Source organism: Nothobranchius furzeri, chromosome 2 (assembly GCF_043380555.1).
Source record: "Nothobranchius furzeri strain GRZ-AD chromosome 2, NfurGRZ-RIMD1, whole genome shotgun sequence".
Lineage (NCBI taxonomy): Eukaryota > Metazoa > Chordata > Actinopteri > Cyprinodontiformes > Nothobranchiidae > Nothobranchius > Nothobranchius furzeri.
In genome coordinates this window covers 24,071,459-24,088,640 of record NC_091742.1, presented here as the reverse complement: position 1 = coordinate 24,088,640, position 17,182 = coordinate 24,071,459, and the positions used below count along the sequence as shown (strand labels likewise).

Sequence of the window (17,182 nt, the reverse complement as noted above, 5' to 3'; positions counted from 1 at the left end):
TATTTTTTATTCTTTTAATGGTACAACTTTACTCACCTTGTGTACCCACTTATATTGGTATTGGATCTTAAGATTTAGACCATATCACATATCAGAAACCTGAAAATGTTTAATAAACCTAAGCAAAATCACGCTTTGAAAATGAAGAATTCAATTGTTTCAAACATTTTATAAAAAATCTTTCAGATATCTTGTTCTGCAAGAGCACAGGTTGTTAATGAGAGCTGTGTTCCATTTATACAGGTGGTGAACACACGAGTGAAAATGCCAATGACCTGGACTTCTAAATGGAATGCAGCCCTCATAAATACACTTTTGCTTTTCTTTCAATTTCAACTATCTGCTGTGAATTTGGCCTGCTACACAGGCGGCACGTGAAAGCTGATCCTCTTTGTTGTACTATAATTAAACATCCATTTAAATATCTCGAGCATTTTACATTATATTGACACAAATTTAACATGAAAAACTGTACAGAGATGGGGAAAACTGAGTCTTGACCGTGAAAAACATCAGTTAATGTTTTTTTTTTTTTAAATCATGTTACTGGCACAGACAAGCTTTTTTGTGTAATTTCCATTTCCTCTTTAGTTATTTTATACAAATATGTAAATACGTCGTCGTCTTCCTCCGCTTATCCGGGTCCGGGTCGTGGGGGCAGCATCCCAACTAGGGAGCTCCAGACCGTCCTCTCCCCAGCCACCTCCACCAGCTCCTCCGGCAGGACTCCAAGGCGTTCCCGGACCAGATTGGAGATGTAACCTCTCCAACGTGTCCTGGGTCGACCCGGGGGCCTCCTGCTGGCAGCAAATGCCCGAAACACCTTCCCAGGGAGGCATCCAGGAGGCATCCTGACCAGATGCCCAAACCACCTCAACTGACTCCTTTCGATCCGGAGGAGCAGCGATTCTACTCTGAGTCCCTCCCGAATGTCCGAGCTCCTCACCCTATCTCTAAGGCTGAGCCCGGCCACCCTACAGAGGAAACTCATTTCGGCCGCTTGTATCCGCGATCTCGTTCTTCCGGTCATTACCCAAAGCTCATGACCATAGGTGAGGATTGGGACGTAGATCGACCGGTAAATCGAGAGCCTGGCTTTCTGGCTCAGCTTCCTCTTCACCACGACAGATCGGCTCAGCGTCCGCATCACTGCAGACGCCGAACCAATCCGCCTGTCGATCTCCCGATCCCTCCTACCCTCACTCGTGAACAAGACCCCGAGATACTTAAACTCCTCCACTTGAGGTAGGACCTCTCCCCCGACCTGGAGTTGGCAAGCCACCCTTTTCTGGTTCTTGACTGGAATATGTAAATACATTATGGTTTAATTCAATTAGACTTTTTTCACTTTGCAACAAATTCAGTTGATGTAAAAACAGGTCCAGGTATAAAATCCAATGAAATGGTTATGTGGCTTTGAGTTTCTGTTATTTTTTATGAGAACAAACTGTGAAAGCAATGTAAAGACTTTACAAAGATATACTAATAGAAGTTCCTATTTTCAAACAATGATCATTAAACCTTCTCCTGTAAATCTAATAAGTTCCCCACTCAGCATTTTTTTTTTTTGTCGAGCCACCGTCCAGAATCTGCGCTCATAAAGACACCTCATCGAATTCCCAGGTGGTGCCTAGAACCTCGTTACACATGTAAAAATATCTGAGCTGCAACAAAGACAAAGCACTTCTGACAGCTCGGGGGGAAAAGCTAGTAAGTGAACCTGCTGTTGGGATAGTTTTCCTCTCTTTGTTGCAGAGGTGCAACACAAGCGTGTTCAGGTGTCGGGCTGCACGGTGGTGCGGTTGGTTAGCAGTGTTGCCTTGCAGCGAAAAGGTTTGACACCCAGCTGGGGTCTTTCTGTTTGCAGTTTTCATGTTTCTCATCCATGCATGCATGGACGTAATTTTCACTTTAGAAGTGGGGGGTGGGGGGTGGGGGGTGTCTTTACAGTATGCTCTAATGGGAAACCGGCTTCAACACAAATGGTTGTTTTCCGCTTGGTCCTAGAGCTCAACCAGTGTCAGTTTAATATAACGTAATATTGTTTTTGGATGGTAAAAAGTGCAGGGGTCAAAACCTGACTTTGGAAAAAGTGGGGGGGGGACATGTCCCCCCTGCCCCCCCCCCCCCCCCCCCCCCCAAATTACGTCCATGCATGCATGTGTTTTTTCTCTTGTAAACTCTGCTTTCCGTTCATTGTGTGAATGTGTGTGTGAATGATTGTGATATAAAGCACTTTGGAGTCCCCTGACTGGACAAAACTATGAGAGTGCAATGTTATTTATTATTATTACTACCCAGAACTATTTGTTCATTGTAATTGTAAATTGGCCCCCGCTCTTTTCTTGAACTAAGTCTAGCATGTATCGAAAATGGTTGGACGGTCAGAAGATCTTATGCCTATCTAAACAAATTATCACAGTTGCCATTTATTATCTAGGGCTTCCTAAACTAATACAGCAAAAAATAAACAAATACATAAGCCGTGTTCTAGTGGAATTTTATTTATGATGTTGTGAAAATTGTGTATCCGGAGGTTGGAAGCAGTTTACCTTCCAGGCAAATGGGAAATTTCTGTTTCCGAGAGGTGCCCTCATTAAAGATTCATAGGACTTGCCCTACCAGGAAATGTTTGGGAGGAGTGACATTGTTGCATCAACACATTACATTGCCCAGTCCTGCACTGCCAAGCTTACGCACTCATCTCAGTTCATTAAAAAATGTAAAGTTTAAGAGGTTTTTGTGTGCGCCGTTTTAGTTGCTGCAGCTGAACAGCAGCATTTACCACAACCAGAGGAAGTAATGCCCACGTATCGCTCCTGTACACAAATGTAGTTGATTTGCAGGAATGCCTGCTTGTTATTCATTATTTATGCTTAAGTAAAAAGGAGGGAAGGGATTTTGAAATATAACAAAAACACAGAAGGAGAAAACCTGTTTTGAAATATGCATGAGTGTGCCACAGCTGAGTGTGGAAATGAGGAAAGACTGAGTTGCCACCGTGACACTCTGTGAAAGGCAGGAAACAAGATGGTGGCCAGAAACCTATGATCAGACTTTTGTGCTTTAAATTCAGCTGCAGGTTCATCTTTTTCAGAATGTAAGTAGATCCAGAGCACTTGGTAGCAGAACAGGAACCTGTCAACGTTTTTGCCTACGCCTTTATTGGCTGCTCTATCTAAGCTGCTACAGCAAATTTGGAAAACAAGTTAGCTTTTTACTTTTTCATGCCTCTGAACAACATTCTAACATAATATAGCTAAAAATATCTTGTAGGGAAAAAATAATACAGTGGTTTTTTCGCAGCTGTCTTAAAACCTCCGCCAATAACGCACATTCAACCATCGGACCATCCAGTTGTTGGTCTCGCCGAACTACCCACGTGTTTAGCAACAGAACGCCACTGGTGCGAGAGGTTCTCCGCTCGATAACATCAGAGGAGGAGAAACAGCCACTTCAACTTTAGCACAAACTATCAGACTCCCAAACAAGAAAAACACCGTTTGGCGACACTGACAACAAAATAAGTTTTGACCTAGAAAAACACGACTGATGTTTTGCGCCATCTTGTATCGTCTTGCAATGTGGGCTTCCAGATCCAACAGAAGTGTCTCAGGAAATGCACACGAGGTGCGGGGTGGGTATTCCATGACCGTGTTTGTGTTTGAAACTTCTGTAGATTCGCTATAGCAGCTTTAAATTCAAAAGTCAACCATTTTTTTTATTTCTAGCCTTTTATAGCCATTTTTGTCAAACTTTTAAAATAACAGTGTGCATAGTTTTTATGCACGATTCCAAAAAAATTTGGTTTGTATCTCAGCTACTACCACATTCCAGCTCAATATCTGTAGAAGTGATCTCATTTGAACCATTTTTGTGTTTGCAAAGGTTTAGTTGTCGATATTGTAAGATGTAGATGATACATCTCCACTTATTTTCACTGTTGAAAAATGAAGCCAAATTGCGCCATTTACAGCAGGCAGTACATAAAGCTTGTACTGTACAGCCAGCAGCTAGAGGATGATATATTTTCTTGTGTTTTCAACTTCTGCATGACTCTCTTGCATCTAATCATTGGCTTTCTGTACGACACAGCATTTACTTCATGAAAAAAGTTTAGAGCTTATTGTTTTTCTGAGGCATTAGTTCCGAAACAGAGCTTGATCTGACCTCACAGGTAACTAAAAGCGGTTGTGTGACTGATAAACTTTAAAGTCATCTTAGCCTTTCAAGATGACAGCTCACTTGAGCTGGAGAAATGTAAAAGAGGGGTTAAGCACCTAATCCAAATGTTTATCCGCTGTCACAGGTGACAGCAGAGCGACTTTTCAAATGTGTGTGTGTGTGAGGGTGTTCATGTGTGTGTAAACATAATACTTTCTTATAAGAGGATACCAACTCTTCTCTGCTTTTCACCCAGACACAAAAGCCTGTCCAAACTGTTAGAATGCACAGCCCTGCCTGAACAAACTGCAACTCCTGGGTTATTGTGTCTGTTTGACATGTATAATGTTTCAAAACACACCATCTGCTTTAAGGTTGTTATGGATCAGAGACGATATTCTGCAGACCTTGGCTGTGATCAGCGATTATGCTGTAAATTCTAAAAACATACTTGTCCATAACAATTGTTGTCAACTCTGCATGAGACCAGCTACTTTTCCAAGAACACGTACCTGCTCTGTAACTGACATCTGTACGTCAGCATTCCAACGCTTCTGGTTAATGCTGAGGGGAGCTCAGTTCACATTGAATGGGACTCTATGGGACGTGGGTCAGGCTTATCTTTTAACAACTGATATTTCGCCTAAAATGGATGCACAATCCATCACAAATGCATTGTCATTGGGATGTCTGCATTTGCACTATGCATATCGCAAAGAACAGAGACAACCGCAATGAATGGTCAGTTCAAATGTTTGTTACCCATAATGCATTTTGCCAATCAAACGGAAGCATGACTTTTTTGACAAATCAAATTGAGCTCTTCACCCATTTGGCCAATCAGGTGGGTTCTTATAGGTTAGATGCCTGCCCCCTAGATGGACGGCACTTCATTTGGATGACATGGGCAGCAGTAGCTCAACAGGTTGAGCGGGTTGTCCAGTAATCGGAAGGTTGCAGGTTCGATCCCGGCTCTGGACAGAGAATTCTGCTGTTGTGTCCTTGGGCAAGACACTTAACCCACCTTGCCTGCTGGTGGTGGTCGGAGGGTCCGGTGGCGCCTGTGCTCGGCAGCCTCGCCTCTCATCCCCACCAGTGTATGAATGTGTGTGTGAATGAATGAATGATACACTGTAGTGTAAAGCGCTTTGGAGTCCTTACTCTGAGAGGCGCTATACAAGTGCGGGTCATTAATTTGGATGACTAGCAAAGACCTGAGTTAGCTTTGTTCTGCTCTTTCTGCTGTTTCTACTTTCCCCAGCATCCACTGATGACCTTTTCTTGTTTATTTTCTTTTCCCCTTTCCTCACATCTTTGGATCACTAACTTGCATACTTTGCTTTTGGTTTTTTCGATCTTGAGTTAAGTATTTGTTTATTTATTGCAAGTATCCATATCCACTTTGCAATATTAATCACTGTTATCGCACATTGCAGGTTTTCCTATTATCGTGTAGCCCCATTTCCTGCATCACAGCAGAGGGTAACTCCATCTTTCCGCTGGATGTGAAAGCGGCGCCAAACATACTAGCCGTCATACTAGTGGACAGGGTCCTTTCCACGTGTAACACTATCTTTACATTTCGAGTCTATTTTTTTACACGCTACGCTTCCAAAACACATCAAGCTTTTCAGTTCGGATCAAGCCAGACCGGAAGTCAAACACAAAGGTAGTGTAAAACATCTGGAAACTTTCAAAATAAAATTTATGTGCAGTATGTCTTTCCTTTTAAACCCCCGTAGCTTATATAAATTGAACGGAAAAAAACACCACAGCCCTTTTTGGATACATGCAGCTGTCTTTCTCCTTCCTTTTTATTGTGTGGACTTTTGCAATCACGCGTGGTGTTGCGATTCCCCCGTGATTTTATGACCTCACGAGATCAGCATTATGGAATGCTTTTGCTCCCAAGTGGCATCAGAATCTCTCCTGGTTGGAAAGAAGCTTGCGGGTAAAACATCTCTATTAAGTTGCACGCCGCTTTTTCATCTGGTGGAAAGAAGGGTAAGAATATCACCTTTACGAATAAATTTATTTTTATTAAATCACACATAATTGCTGAAAGGAGAAAAACTCTGAGTTACTGCTTTAATGCCCTGAGTTGCTGCCATGTTAATGGCTGATTAGCTATTTGTGGTAAAGAATACCTAATAAAAGTCATTGGTGAAAGTATTGTGTATCTATAAAGGTTACATGTTCTGCACACTGATTTATGACATATTTTTATGCCAACCCCAGCAGCATTGATCGATATAACTTTGCACTGGAGATGAAAAACTCTAAGCACGGGGCTGTTTGGAGATTGTTGACATGATTGCAATTTTTGCATCTGACACGCATCAGAAACAGGATTCTGTGTCTGCCTTTGCTTATTTCAAATGTGGGGTGGGAGAGATCATGTCAAGGAGGCGTGTGTCACTCATCTCTCCTCCGGTATGCAGCTTGGCAGGCACCACAATGCCTTTTGCACATTCAATTTCCTGTGTTTAAATCTGACACGTAGGTTTTGTTTTTGTTTTCCTTTTTACCCAACCGAATGCGATAATGTCACTGAGGGATTGCTAGATGAAAAGATTTCTGTGGTTCTGTCAGCTTATTTTTCTATTTATTTATTTATTTATTTATTTATTTATTTATTGTGTTTTTGCTGAAGAGATGAATTGAACAGCAGTGGATGCAAGCTTTGGAACCAATGCAGCATGCATTATAATGAAATCATCTTCCTTTTTCCCTTTCAGAGGAGCTGTGGTTTGGAAAGGGAGTTTGCAAACCAAATTGGATTAGAAATGGTGGAGATCATGTTAGGTATTTTTCTGGCTTTATACTGTGTGAGTGCGCCGCTTAGTGCTGTGGGTATCAACTTTACACGTGGTTCAGAGGTTTAATATTTAAAAGTGAAGCAGGGATAAGCTTTATCTGTAAGGATCGCTGTTGGACTGAAATGCTTGACAACAGGATGGAGGTTTGGTTGGTGTTAAAACAAAGCGGTTCTTGGACTTCCTGGCTGGTAGAGATTGCTGAGAGCATTTCATGGACTAAAGCTTGGTTCATGCTAGACACATTTACTTTCCGCTTGGTGGTGCGGCTCGCGGATGGAACGCGCTTCACAACTTGCAGCGTTTATGGTTCATGCGGCTTGTCTCTGCGGTGAGCCAATATTCTCCCAAACTGTGGGGGGCAGCATGGAGCTCTACGGCATGCATCCAACACTACACCATAGTAGAAGTAGAAATTACTGTTTACAACATGGCATTCCAGCATTTTTAACAGCGTCCTCGTCTTTTCCGACAGTGCAAGCTATTTCTCTCCAAGAATTATTAACAACATGTTGATCACGGTGATCTTTCAGAGCTGAATCATACAAATGTCTGTATTTACGAACCTCTGCCATACTAGTTCTTGCCAGTCCGCCAAGTTTTTCCATGTCCGACCGTCCGCGTGGTTAGAAAATTTCCTAGGTGCGCGGTGCGGAAAATTTGAGCCGTGAGGAGGCGCGGTTGTTAAAATGACGCAATTTTGCCGCGCTGAGCTGTGCGAACCTCGCGGACGTGTCAAGCATAAACCAATCTTACCAGGGAAATTTTCAAATTTTGCATCTATTTAGCAGAAATTGGTAACAAGGTAAAATAGTCCTTATACATACATATGTCATGCTCATACTTTGGTCTGGCAATCCTAAATGTTTCACTGATGTATAACCACATCTATCTCTTGTGTCATTACAATATAAAACATGTACACTATGATGCTGTCGTGGTCAATATTGATTAGATTCTTATTTCTATAACACAATCATGATGCACCAGTGAAAGCCAGGGATTGAGAACGCTCTTAAACTTTTTGAGATAATTTGAAACCCCCGTTTGTGAATTATGTTACAATTTTGACCAGGAGTCACAGAGAAAGTGGCTGTTAACGCCGGGGACACACCGGCCGTCAAAGCGCCGCGAAAAGGGTACCGCCTTCATTCGGCACACTTGTTATCCTATTCTATAGACCACATGGGCGCTCCAGCCCGCGACGTGCAGTGATCGTTTTGGCGTCTGCTCTATTTTTTTTTCGCGAGCCGCGGGTGGATTGCGTCAATTCTGGCAGGAAGTCAAACCTAGACATAAAAGGCAGGCCGGTAAATTTAACAAAATAAAGCATTTCAAAATACAATTCCGCAATAGTCAAATGTGTTCGTAAACAGACCCTACATAAAACCACACACACACACACACAAGTTCGTTGTGTGTGTGACCACGTGAAGGGGGTGTGGTTTTGGGTGTCTTTCAACCGGAGCAAACAGGACAGAGAGGCAGAAAGTCGTAGGCCAGCTATTAACAACTGGTTCACACACACACGTACAAACACACACACACAAACAGCAAGGGGGAGGGGGGTGTCGAGGAAAGGATCAAAGAAAAGGCAGAGAGCAAATGGAGGACACCAAGTGGTTAAAAGAAAAACTACGAGGCGCGCCTCGACCGGAGCAGAGAAACCAGCATCTGGTCTGAACCGAGGAGCAGCGGGCGAATTTCGTGAGCGCTTTGCCTCCCGGCGCTTCGGTGGCCGGTGTGTCCCCGGCCTTAGACTGCATATCAAAGCTGGGTCAATGTAACAATAAGAATTCAAGTCTTCATTTAGTGTGTTTGGGTTTGCAGTCTTCACACGGATTTTTTTTTACTTACCAAAAAAACCAACTTTTTTTTGTTTCAGCTTTGAAAAAAGGACGCTTCTGGATCACCCCTGACCCCTACCATAATGATGACAACATCCAGATTGGACGTGAAGTCAAGATTTCCTGTCAGGTGTGATGGAATAACCACCTAACATGAAGATAAAAAAAAATATGTATCTCTGCTGTCAATAATACCCCAAAATATGACGCTGTGCATCTCAGGTGGAGGCAACACCCCCAGAGGAGCTGATATTCAGCTGGCTGAAAAACGGCCGCGCCCTGCGGAGCTCGGAGCGGATGGTCATCACGCAGACGGACCCTGACATCTCACCCGGAACCACCAACCTGGACATCATAGATCTGAAGTTTACCGACTTCGGCACATACACCTGCGTGGCAGCGCTGAAGGGTGGAGGCATCCCGGAGATCAGCATTGACGTAAACATCTCCTCCACAACTGGTGAGCCTCACACCCCTTTGTGTCAGCAGCTCATCTACTACCTCTGTCATCACACACAGTCACACACATACACTCACACAGACTCCTCACAGCTTTAGTTGTTTTAAAGCTAAAAGGTTGCTGTAATTGTAAGATAGCTATCTGAGCCATGACTAGGTTAAATGATGGGTTTGTGTAGTACATTTCATACACATAGGCAATTCACTGCTTTCCAATAGCAAGAACATTAAAATCAATGTGACAGCACAATTGGAATACACACAAATAAAATTTAGATTTAATAATTAGAAAGAAAAAGACTAAGTTAAAGGGTGAGCAGTTACAGTGCAGAAGGTGCAGTATAAGAACATTCATTCAATGGCTAATGAAAACATGAAGGTTTTCAGTTTTGATTTAGTTGGGGGCACATTTAAGGTAATGAGGAAGCTGATTCCATCTGAGTGAGGCATAGTAACTAAAAGCAGCTTCACCCTATTTGGTTCTGATTCGGGGTTCTACCTGACTGCTTCCCAAGGATCTCAGAGCCCTTCTGGTTGTAAATACCGTATTCTGGCTCCATGCCATTGAGTGATTTATAAACTAGTAGAAGCACTTTGAAATTGATTCAGTAGTTGTCGTCTGCAAACATCTGTGCAGCACGATAACAACACAACACATCAACCTGTCTTGTTTTCATTTATCTGCATTTCTGCTGCATCTTCATAAAAAAGTGTTTACTGTCTCCAATTTGACTCTGCTGCTTTTTAGTAATTTCAGAAAAATGAAAGTATTTGGGGCCATAATGGGTGATACATCTTAAATAAATCTGCTGTCAAATTAGTTTTACTCATCTTTTTTAGTTTTTTTTTTTTTTTTTTTGGCATTTCAACACCTTATTTGATTGCCATCTAGTTGTTTCACACTGGGAATAGGCTGACCTGTTTAAGACCTTTCTGAACTAGGGATGGGTACCTTTGACATTTGAATTGATTCTGTACTAATTCCCGGTACCTAGGAATCGATACCGGTACTTAACGGTACCAATTTTAGATACTTTTGAGTGTTTAATATTTTAATTCTCTTTTATAATTAAATACATATTTTTTCTCAATATATAACCGTATTTGATAAATATCACGATAAATAACATACAACTGTTTGTATTTTAACATCGTCCTTGTATTTTAATAAGCTGATAATTAAACTGAAGCAAACATCTTTACTGTGAACTAAATCTACTGTGCATCTTCAGTCCTTTTGCCGTCCTTTTTCAATTGATTTTTCCCACTGGAAAGTTAGAATTTCTGAGGAGAAAGCGAACGCATCATTTTGCTGATAACAACGGTGGTAATGGAAGCTAATTTATCAAGCTAACGTAAACTTAAACAGTTTATTTAGCTGCTGGAGCAGATTAAAATGATAATGCCTCACACTTAGATCGTTGTCACTGGTTTCATCTTCACCCAATCACCCGTTGCCAGGGGGGCTGCCAGAGATTTTGGGCCCCATGAAAAAATATCAAGTTGGGCCCCCTGGGGGCTCGTCAGGAAACGGCTTTGCCTCTGAGTCATTTGACATGTCCTGATCTTCATGTCTCTTGGCTAAATTTCTTACAATACTCTCCATTTCATCATCCTTTTTTTTTTCCAGCTTCTGATAGAAAATAGAGGGTGAAACTCTAAAATTGGAAAAACCTGACAGATCTACAAGGCTGTTGTTGGTTTAACGTCCAGGAATCAGCAGAGGACGCCTTGGCTAATTCAAGCTAACAGTTAGCATTAGCAACTCCACCCCACAGCAGAAGCAACTCCAGGCTTGTGTTATTTGAGGAGATAAAACGTCCCTGTTGCAAGTCAGTGGTTGAGTTGCGTTGCTGTCATCCAGTCCAAGGCAAAATCAGGAAATAAGACTCCCAAACCCTCCGTCTGAAGCTCAGCTCTGATGAGGGCAACTGTTAGGTTCGAGAAACGGTGCACCTGAATATTTTTTCCCCCGGAGAATGACTTACAAGGCATTTATTCCTACAAGACACCACTGCAAATGGAATGATTAAACAAGTCAACCACTCTGTGACATTAATCTGTGAGCATCAAATGTGTGTTTTGTTACATTTCACTGTCCTCATTCACACACATCCCAGCCATCTTCCTGCCTTGCTCCCAGATTTCCAGATTATTCATTCGGGTATTCTCAAAGTTTGTGTTGTTGCCAGCGCCAGTAGATATCTGGCTCCACTTTGAGTTTAGTGGCATGTGTTTGGGACTGATAAGTAATTTCTTTGGTTGTGTGATGCAACTTGGCGTGGATAGTGTTCACAGGGGATCTTTATTCCTCCCGCCCCTTTACATGCACACACATCCTGTGAAGCTCGAGCACTCTTACCTTTCTGCACAGTCTTGTTTTTTTTTAACATTTCACACACACTCACACCTCACCGTCACTCATTGAGCAAACATGAAAGCAGTGCGTCGACCTTGGGCGCATAATTACTGTTAGATAATCCTTTGATAATCCCTGCGCTATAAAACAGTGGGATCAATCGCATCTGCCAAGATTGTTTCCTCATTATCTTTTAAGTAGTGCAGTTTCTTTTTTCTTTTTCCGAGTGCCTGAGTGATGCCAATGCATTAACGCAGATCCTTTAATGTGCAAAAATAATTAAATAAAAGAGCATTGCTGTCAGATGGGGGAAATTAACCAAGGAAATGACTGAGTCTATTGTGAGTGCACAAATGAAAACGTTTCCTTTAGGCTTAGATTTGATTGCTTCTTAAGCTTTCGCTGTTCCCATTCAAAAGTTGGGGGATGAAACGGTATGAAAGGCTCATGTTGGCATAGAGATGCTCCTGTCATCTGGAATAATACACTGAATTTTGTTTCTTCTCGCTACAATTCCTGCTGCATTACCTGGATGTGGGCAGGCTGTTTGCTGGAGATTGTCTGTTTCTGTCAGTCAGATTGATGCCATAAGCAGTGAAGTGCCTTTTGCAGAGCGGCGCTCTGCAGCTGCTGTGCTCCATGCTTCTGCTCTGCCGCCGCCGAGCGCCTGCAGCCTGGCTTTTGTGGTGAATAAGCCCCGTATTTGTTCCGTTGTCTTGTTCTTCTGAAGGGGAAGAAGCAGAGCTGTAATTAGAATCTAATAAAAGTGTTTAGAGGACTTTGTAGACTGCAGGTTGCATCAGGAATTCAACCCAGTATCAGGATTTAGTCCTGTCCCAAGCTAAACACGCTTAAGATCTCCTATTCTTTTGAACTTTTTAGAATTAATTTTCCTAATATTTATTGTTGTGATGAGCAACTTCTCACCCCTGAGACAGCAAGGCCATTAAACTTTTATGAATGTGGTCTGGAAAGGAGGACACAAACCTCCCCTTTGGAAGTTAAAAACCACCAGATTCGAGAGCTGCTAGACACAAAACGTGCAAGTGTTATTGTAAAACATTCATCAAGACAGCAAACATCACTAAGATGTGTTAAATGAGTGTTGTGTTCATGATTGTGACTGTGATTTTGAAATGTTGCTTTAATTTTGACTGAGACTATCTATTGAATATTTTAAATAACTTTGTTTACCAAGTTTTTGATGGAATTACAAGCTAATAGCCACAGCTTGTTCCCATTATATCATGATTGTAGTGACACAAGTTTAAATCACACCAATCCGATACATTTTAGATTCAACAAACGACCCTTGCTCATTTTCTGTTTTGTACACTGTAAAAATGGATTTTCTAGAAAGTAAAAGCCATGTTTTAATACCTTTTATCTTAATGTTAGTCTAAAAAATAGTACTTTATCATTATTATCAGCAAAAAAGGTACTACTTGAAAATAAGGTACATCTTCTTAAAGTTACAGTGTGTAGTTTCCTGGCACTAGGGGGCAGTACATAGATATACCGTAAATCCTCTAATACAGGCCCGGGCCTGTATTTGACTCAAGCTCATCAAGCTACAGGCCTTTATTGGAAGGAGGGCCAGTATTAGCGGCAGGCCTCTATTTCTATTTGAGCAAAATGAACTAATGGTTCGCTGGAGTTTTTGACAATTAATATTGCACCCACATTTTCAAAGTTAAACACATTTCTTTTAACAACGGTAGTTTCTGCTTCAGCCTGTCAGGCTGATCAGACTGGATGAAGGAGACGAACAAGGTGAGACGTTTAACAGTTTTATTATTTCTCTGGTCGTATCTCTGTGAGGAAGAAACGATGACTGAGATGAGAAGCCGGTCACGGCGTCTTCCATATATAGCCTTGCTTGGCTGTGACGTGGAGGGAATCCCCGCGAGGAGCATGCTGGGAGCTCCCCACGAGGGGCATGTCGGGAGTTGTGGTCCGAAGGTCAGCCGGGAGATACCTGAGTCCTGACAGGACCCCCCGGTCCAGGGACGGCTCCAGAAGTCCCAGCGCGACCCCAGCGGACCCAGAAGTCAGAGATCAGGGAAGGGTCCAGGATGGACTGAGCCGGCTCCCAGGAGCGTTCCTCGGGGCCATAGTCCTTCCAGTCCACCAGGTACTGCCAGCCCCGACCCCTGCGGCGAGCGTCCAGGATGCGCCGGACGGTGTAGATAGGCTCACCGTCGAGGAAGCGGGCAGGAGGCGGCGCCGGAGCCGGAGGCGGGAGAAGGGAGGACTCCACGTAGGGCTTGAGCCGGGAGGTATGGAAGGTGGGATGGATGTGGAGAGTAGCCGGCAGCCGCAACCGGTACGTGACCGGGTTGATGACCCTTTGGATGGGGTATGGGCCGAGGAACCGAGGGGCGAGTTTCTTGGACCCGGCACGGACCCGAAGGTCAGCCGTGGACACCCAGACCTTGTCCCCAGGAGCATAGGAGGGACCAGGACGGTGTCGACGGAGATGCTGGTGAGCATAGCTGGTGTTAGCTCTGGTTATGGAGGCTCGTGCTTTGTTCCAGGCGCTCTTGCAGCGTCTCACCATGGCTTCCGCTGCCGGAACGGCGACCTCGGGTTCTTGGTGGGCAAAGACCGGGGGCTGGAAGCCATAGCAGACCTCGAAAGGGGACAGCCGAGTGGCAGATGAGGTGTGAAGATTGTGGGACAGCTCCGCCCAGAGGAGGTATTTAGGCCACTGCGAGGGTTGAGCCGAGACAAAACAACGAAGGTACCGACCCAGCTGTTGGTTAGCCCGCTCCGTCTGGCCATTGGTCTGCGGGTGGTAGCCTGAAGATAGACTGACCGATGCTCCCATCAGCCGACAGAAAGCTTTCCAGAACCGGGCCGTGAACTGGGGCCCCCGATCCGAGACCACGTCGACTGGGAACCCGTGGAGGCGCACCACGTTCTCCAGGAACAGTTCCGCTGTGCGTTGGGCTGAGGGGAGACCCGGAAGGGCGATGAAATGGACAGACTTGGAAAAGCGGTCCGTAACCGTCATGACAGTGTTGAGGTTATTGACCGGCGGGAGACCCGTGACGAAGTCCAGCCCCACGTGGGACCAGGGGCGGCTGGGAACCGGAAGAGGTCGGAGGGCACCAGCCGAGGCCTGGTTGGGGTTCTTGGAGCGGGCACAGACGTCACAGGCGCTGGTGTATTCTTTCACATCCCTCGCCATGCCTGGCCACCAGAGGGCTCGCTGGAGGAATTTAAGAGTTCTGGAGAAACCAGCGTGGCCAGACAGGCGTGATGAGTGGGCCCAGGACAACGCCTCGCTGCGACAGGCCGTGGGGACATAGAGGCGACCCGCGGTGGTCTCTGGAGGCGCGGGGTCGTCCCGGAGGGCGTTCTGGATAGCTTCCTCCAACGGCCACCTCAGTTGGCCCAGGAAGCGGTGTTCCGGGAGGATTGGCGCTGGCTCGGACGAGGGCGTGGAGTGGGTGAATTGGCGGGAGAGGGCGTCCGCCTTCTGGTTCTTGGCTCCCGGGCGGTAGGCGAGATGGAAGTCGTAGGGTTCAAAGAAGAGGGCCCAGCGAGCCTGGCGAGGGTTAAGCTGCTTGGCAGATTTAATGTGGGTCAGGTTCTGATGGTCAGTCCAGATCGTGAAAGGCCGAGTGGTGCCCAGAAGCCACTGCCTCCATTCCTCCAATGCCCATTTTATGGCCAGTAACTCACGGTCGCCCACACTGTACTTCTGCTGGGTGGTGGAAAACTTCCTGGAGAAGTAGGCGCAGGGATGGAGCCTGTCGTCGGGCCCACCTTGAGACAGGATGGCGCCGGCGCCGACGTCAGAGGCGTCGACCTCGACCACAAAGGGAACTGCAGGATCTGGATGGCGGAGGATCGGGGCCGAGGTAAAGCGGGTGACCATGTGGCGGAAGGCCCGAATGGCGTCGGGAGTTAGACGAAACAGCTGGCCAGGGGAGCCTGGTCGAGTGAGAGAGGTGAGAGGGGCTACGAGGGTGCTATAGTTCTTTATAAAACGGCGGTAAAAGTTGCAGAAACCCAGAAAACTCTGCAGTTGTTTCAGGCCGGTTGGCAAGGGCCAGTCCTTCACCGCCTGGATTTTCTGAGGGTCCGTGGTTATCCCTTCGTCCGAGATCATGTAGCCCAGGAAGGATATGGACTGCTGATGGAAGGAGCATTTCTCGGGTTTACAGTACAGGTTGTGGTCCAGGAGCCGGGTCAGGACGGCGCAAACATGATGGATGTGTTCGGCCTCGGATTTGGAATAGATCAGTATATCGTCCAGATAGGCGAACACCCACCGTCCCAGCATGTCGCGGAGGACATCATTAATGAGACGTTGGAAGACAGCAGGGCTATTGCATAGTCCGAAGGGCATAACCAGGTACTCCCAGTGGCCGGTGGGTGTTATGAACGCGGTCTTCCACTCATCCCCGGCCTTTATACGGACCAGATTGTAGGCGCTCCGGAGATCCAGTTTCGTAAATATCCGTGCCTGGGAGATGGCATCCAGAGCGGTAGTGAGGAGCGGCAGAGGATGGCGGTCCTTGACCGTGATCTTGTTCAGACCCCGATAGTCTATGCAGGGGCGAAGATCGCCTTCCTTTTTCTTCACGAAGAAGAAGCCAGCGGCACCCGGAGAGGAGGAGGGTCGGATGAACCCCTGCTGGAGGGCCTGGGCGATGTATTCTTCAATCGCTTTGGTCTCGGGAGGCGCGAGAGAGAAAAGGCGCCCGCGGGGAGGACTGGTTCCGGGTAGCAGCTTGATCTCCATATCATATGGCCGGTGAGGTGGATGGGAGGTGGCGCGCCGCTTGTCGAACACCGCGGCCAGGTCCCAATAGGGCAGCGGCAGGTGGGGCGGTGTGGAGCCGGGGCCCCCGTCCGGAAGACCCGCCGAGGATGGAGGAGGAACGAGGTGGGTCTGGCACGAGGTCCCCCAGCCCAGCAGGCGGTTCTGGGACCAGGAAATATGAGGGTCGTGGAGACGGAGCCAGGGGAACCCCAGGATTAGAGGAGAAGAGGGAGCAGAAATGACCAGGAAATGGAGGGTCTCCTGGTGGCCTTGAGTGATCATACGGAGTGACTGGGTTCGGTCTCGGACTGGGTAGGGTTGGAGAGGCCTACTGTCCACCGAGGTCACTGGTATAACTCTCTCCAGGGGTTGTAGGGGGATCCGTAGGCGTTTTGCCAGATCTAGGTCCATGAAATTGTCTGCGGCCCCCGAGTCCACCAATGCGTTTACGTGGAGTGAGGCCTCACCATGGAGGAGGGTGAAGGAATAAGGAGACGGTTAGTAGCGACAGGGGTAGAAGAAGACCCAGACTGAGCAACCCCAATACTCAGTGGGGCCCCCCGTTTCCCGATCGTAGCGGGCAGTCCAGGCGTCGGTGGTCGGGAGAGCCACAGTAGGCACAGAGGCCCTCGCGCCACCATCGTTGTCTCTCCTCGGGGGGAAGGTGGCCGAGCTGCATGGGCTCCTCCGCCAGCATGGGTACAGGAGCTGGCGTGGGTCGATGCGCAGCGCCAGATCAACCACCTCATCCAGGGTCTGA

The 17,182-nt window shown here is 46.1% G+C and overlaps 1 protein-coding gene across 5 annotated transcripts in view; it reads left to right on the top strand.

The window, feature by feature from the left end:
* LOC107378081 (MAM domain-containing glycosylphosphatidylinositol anchor protein 2) overlaps window positions 1–17,182 on the top strand; it is a 342,732-nt gene that overhangs the window by 199,472 nt on the left and 126,078 nt on the right. For all 5 annotated transcript variants that reach the window (XM_070545140.1, XM_054748447.2, XM_054748448.2 and 2 more), the window contains exons 7-8: window positions 8,866–8,957; window positions 9,050–9,287. In XM_070545140.1, the coding sequence (XP_070401241.1) occupies window positions 8,866–8,957; window positions 9,050–9,287 (330 nt within the window). The remainder of the gene's footprint in view (window positions 1–8,865; window positions 8,958–9,049; window positions 9,288–17,182) is intronic.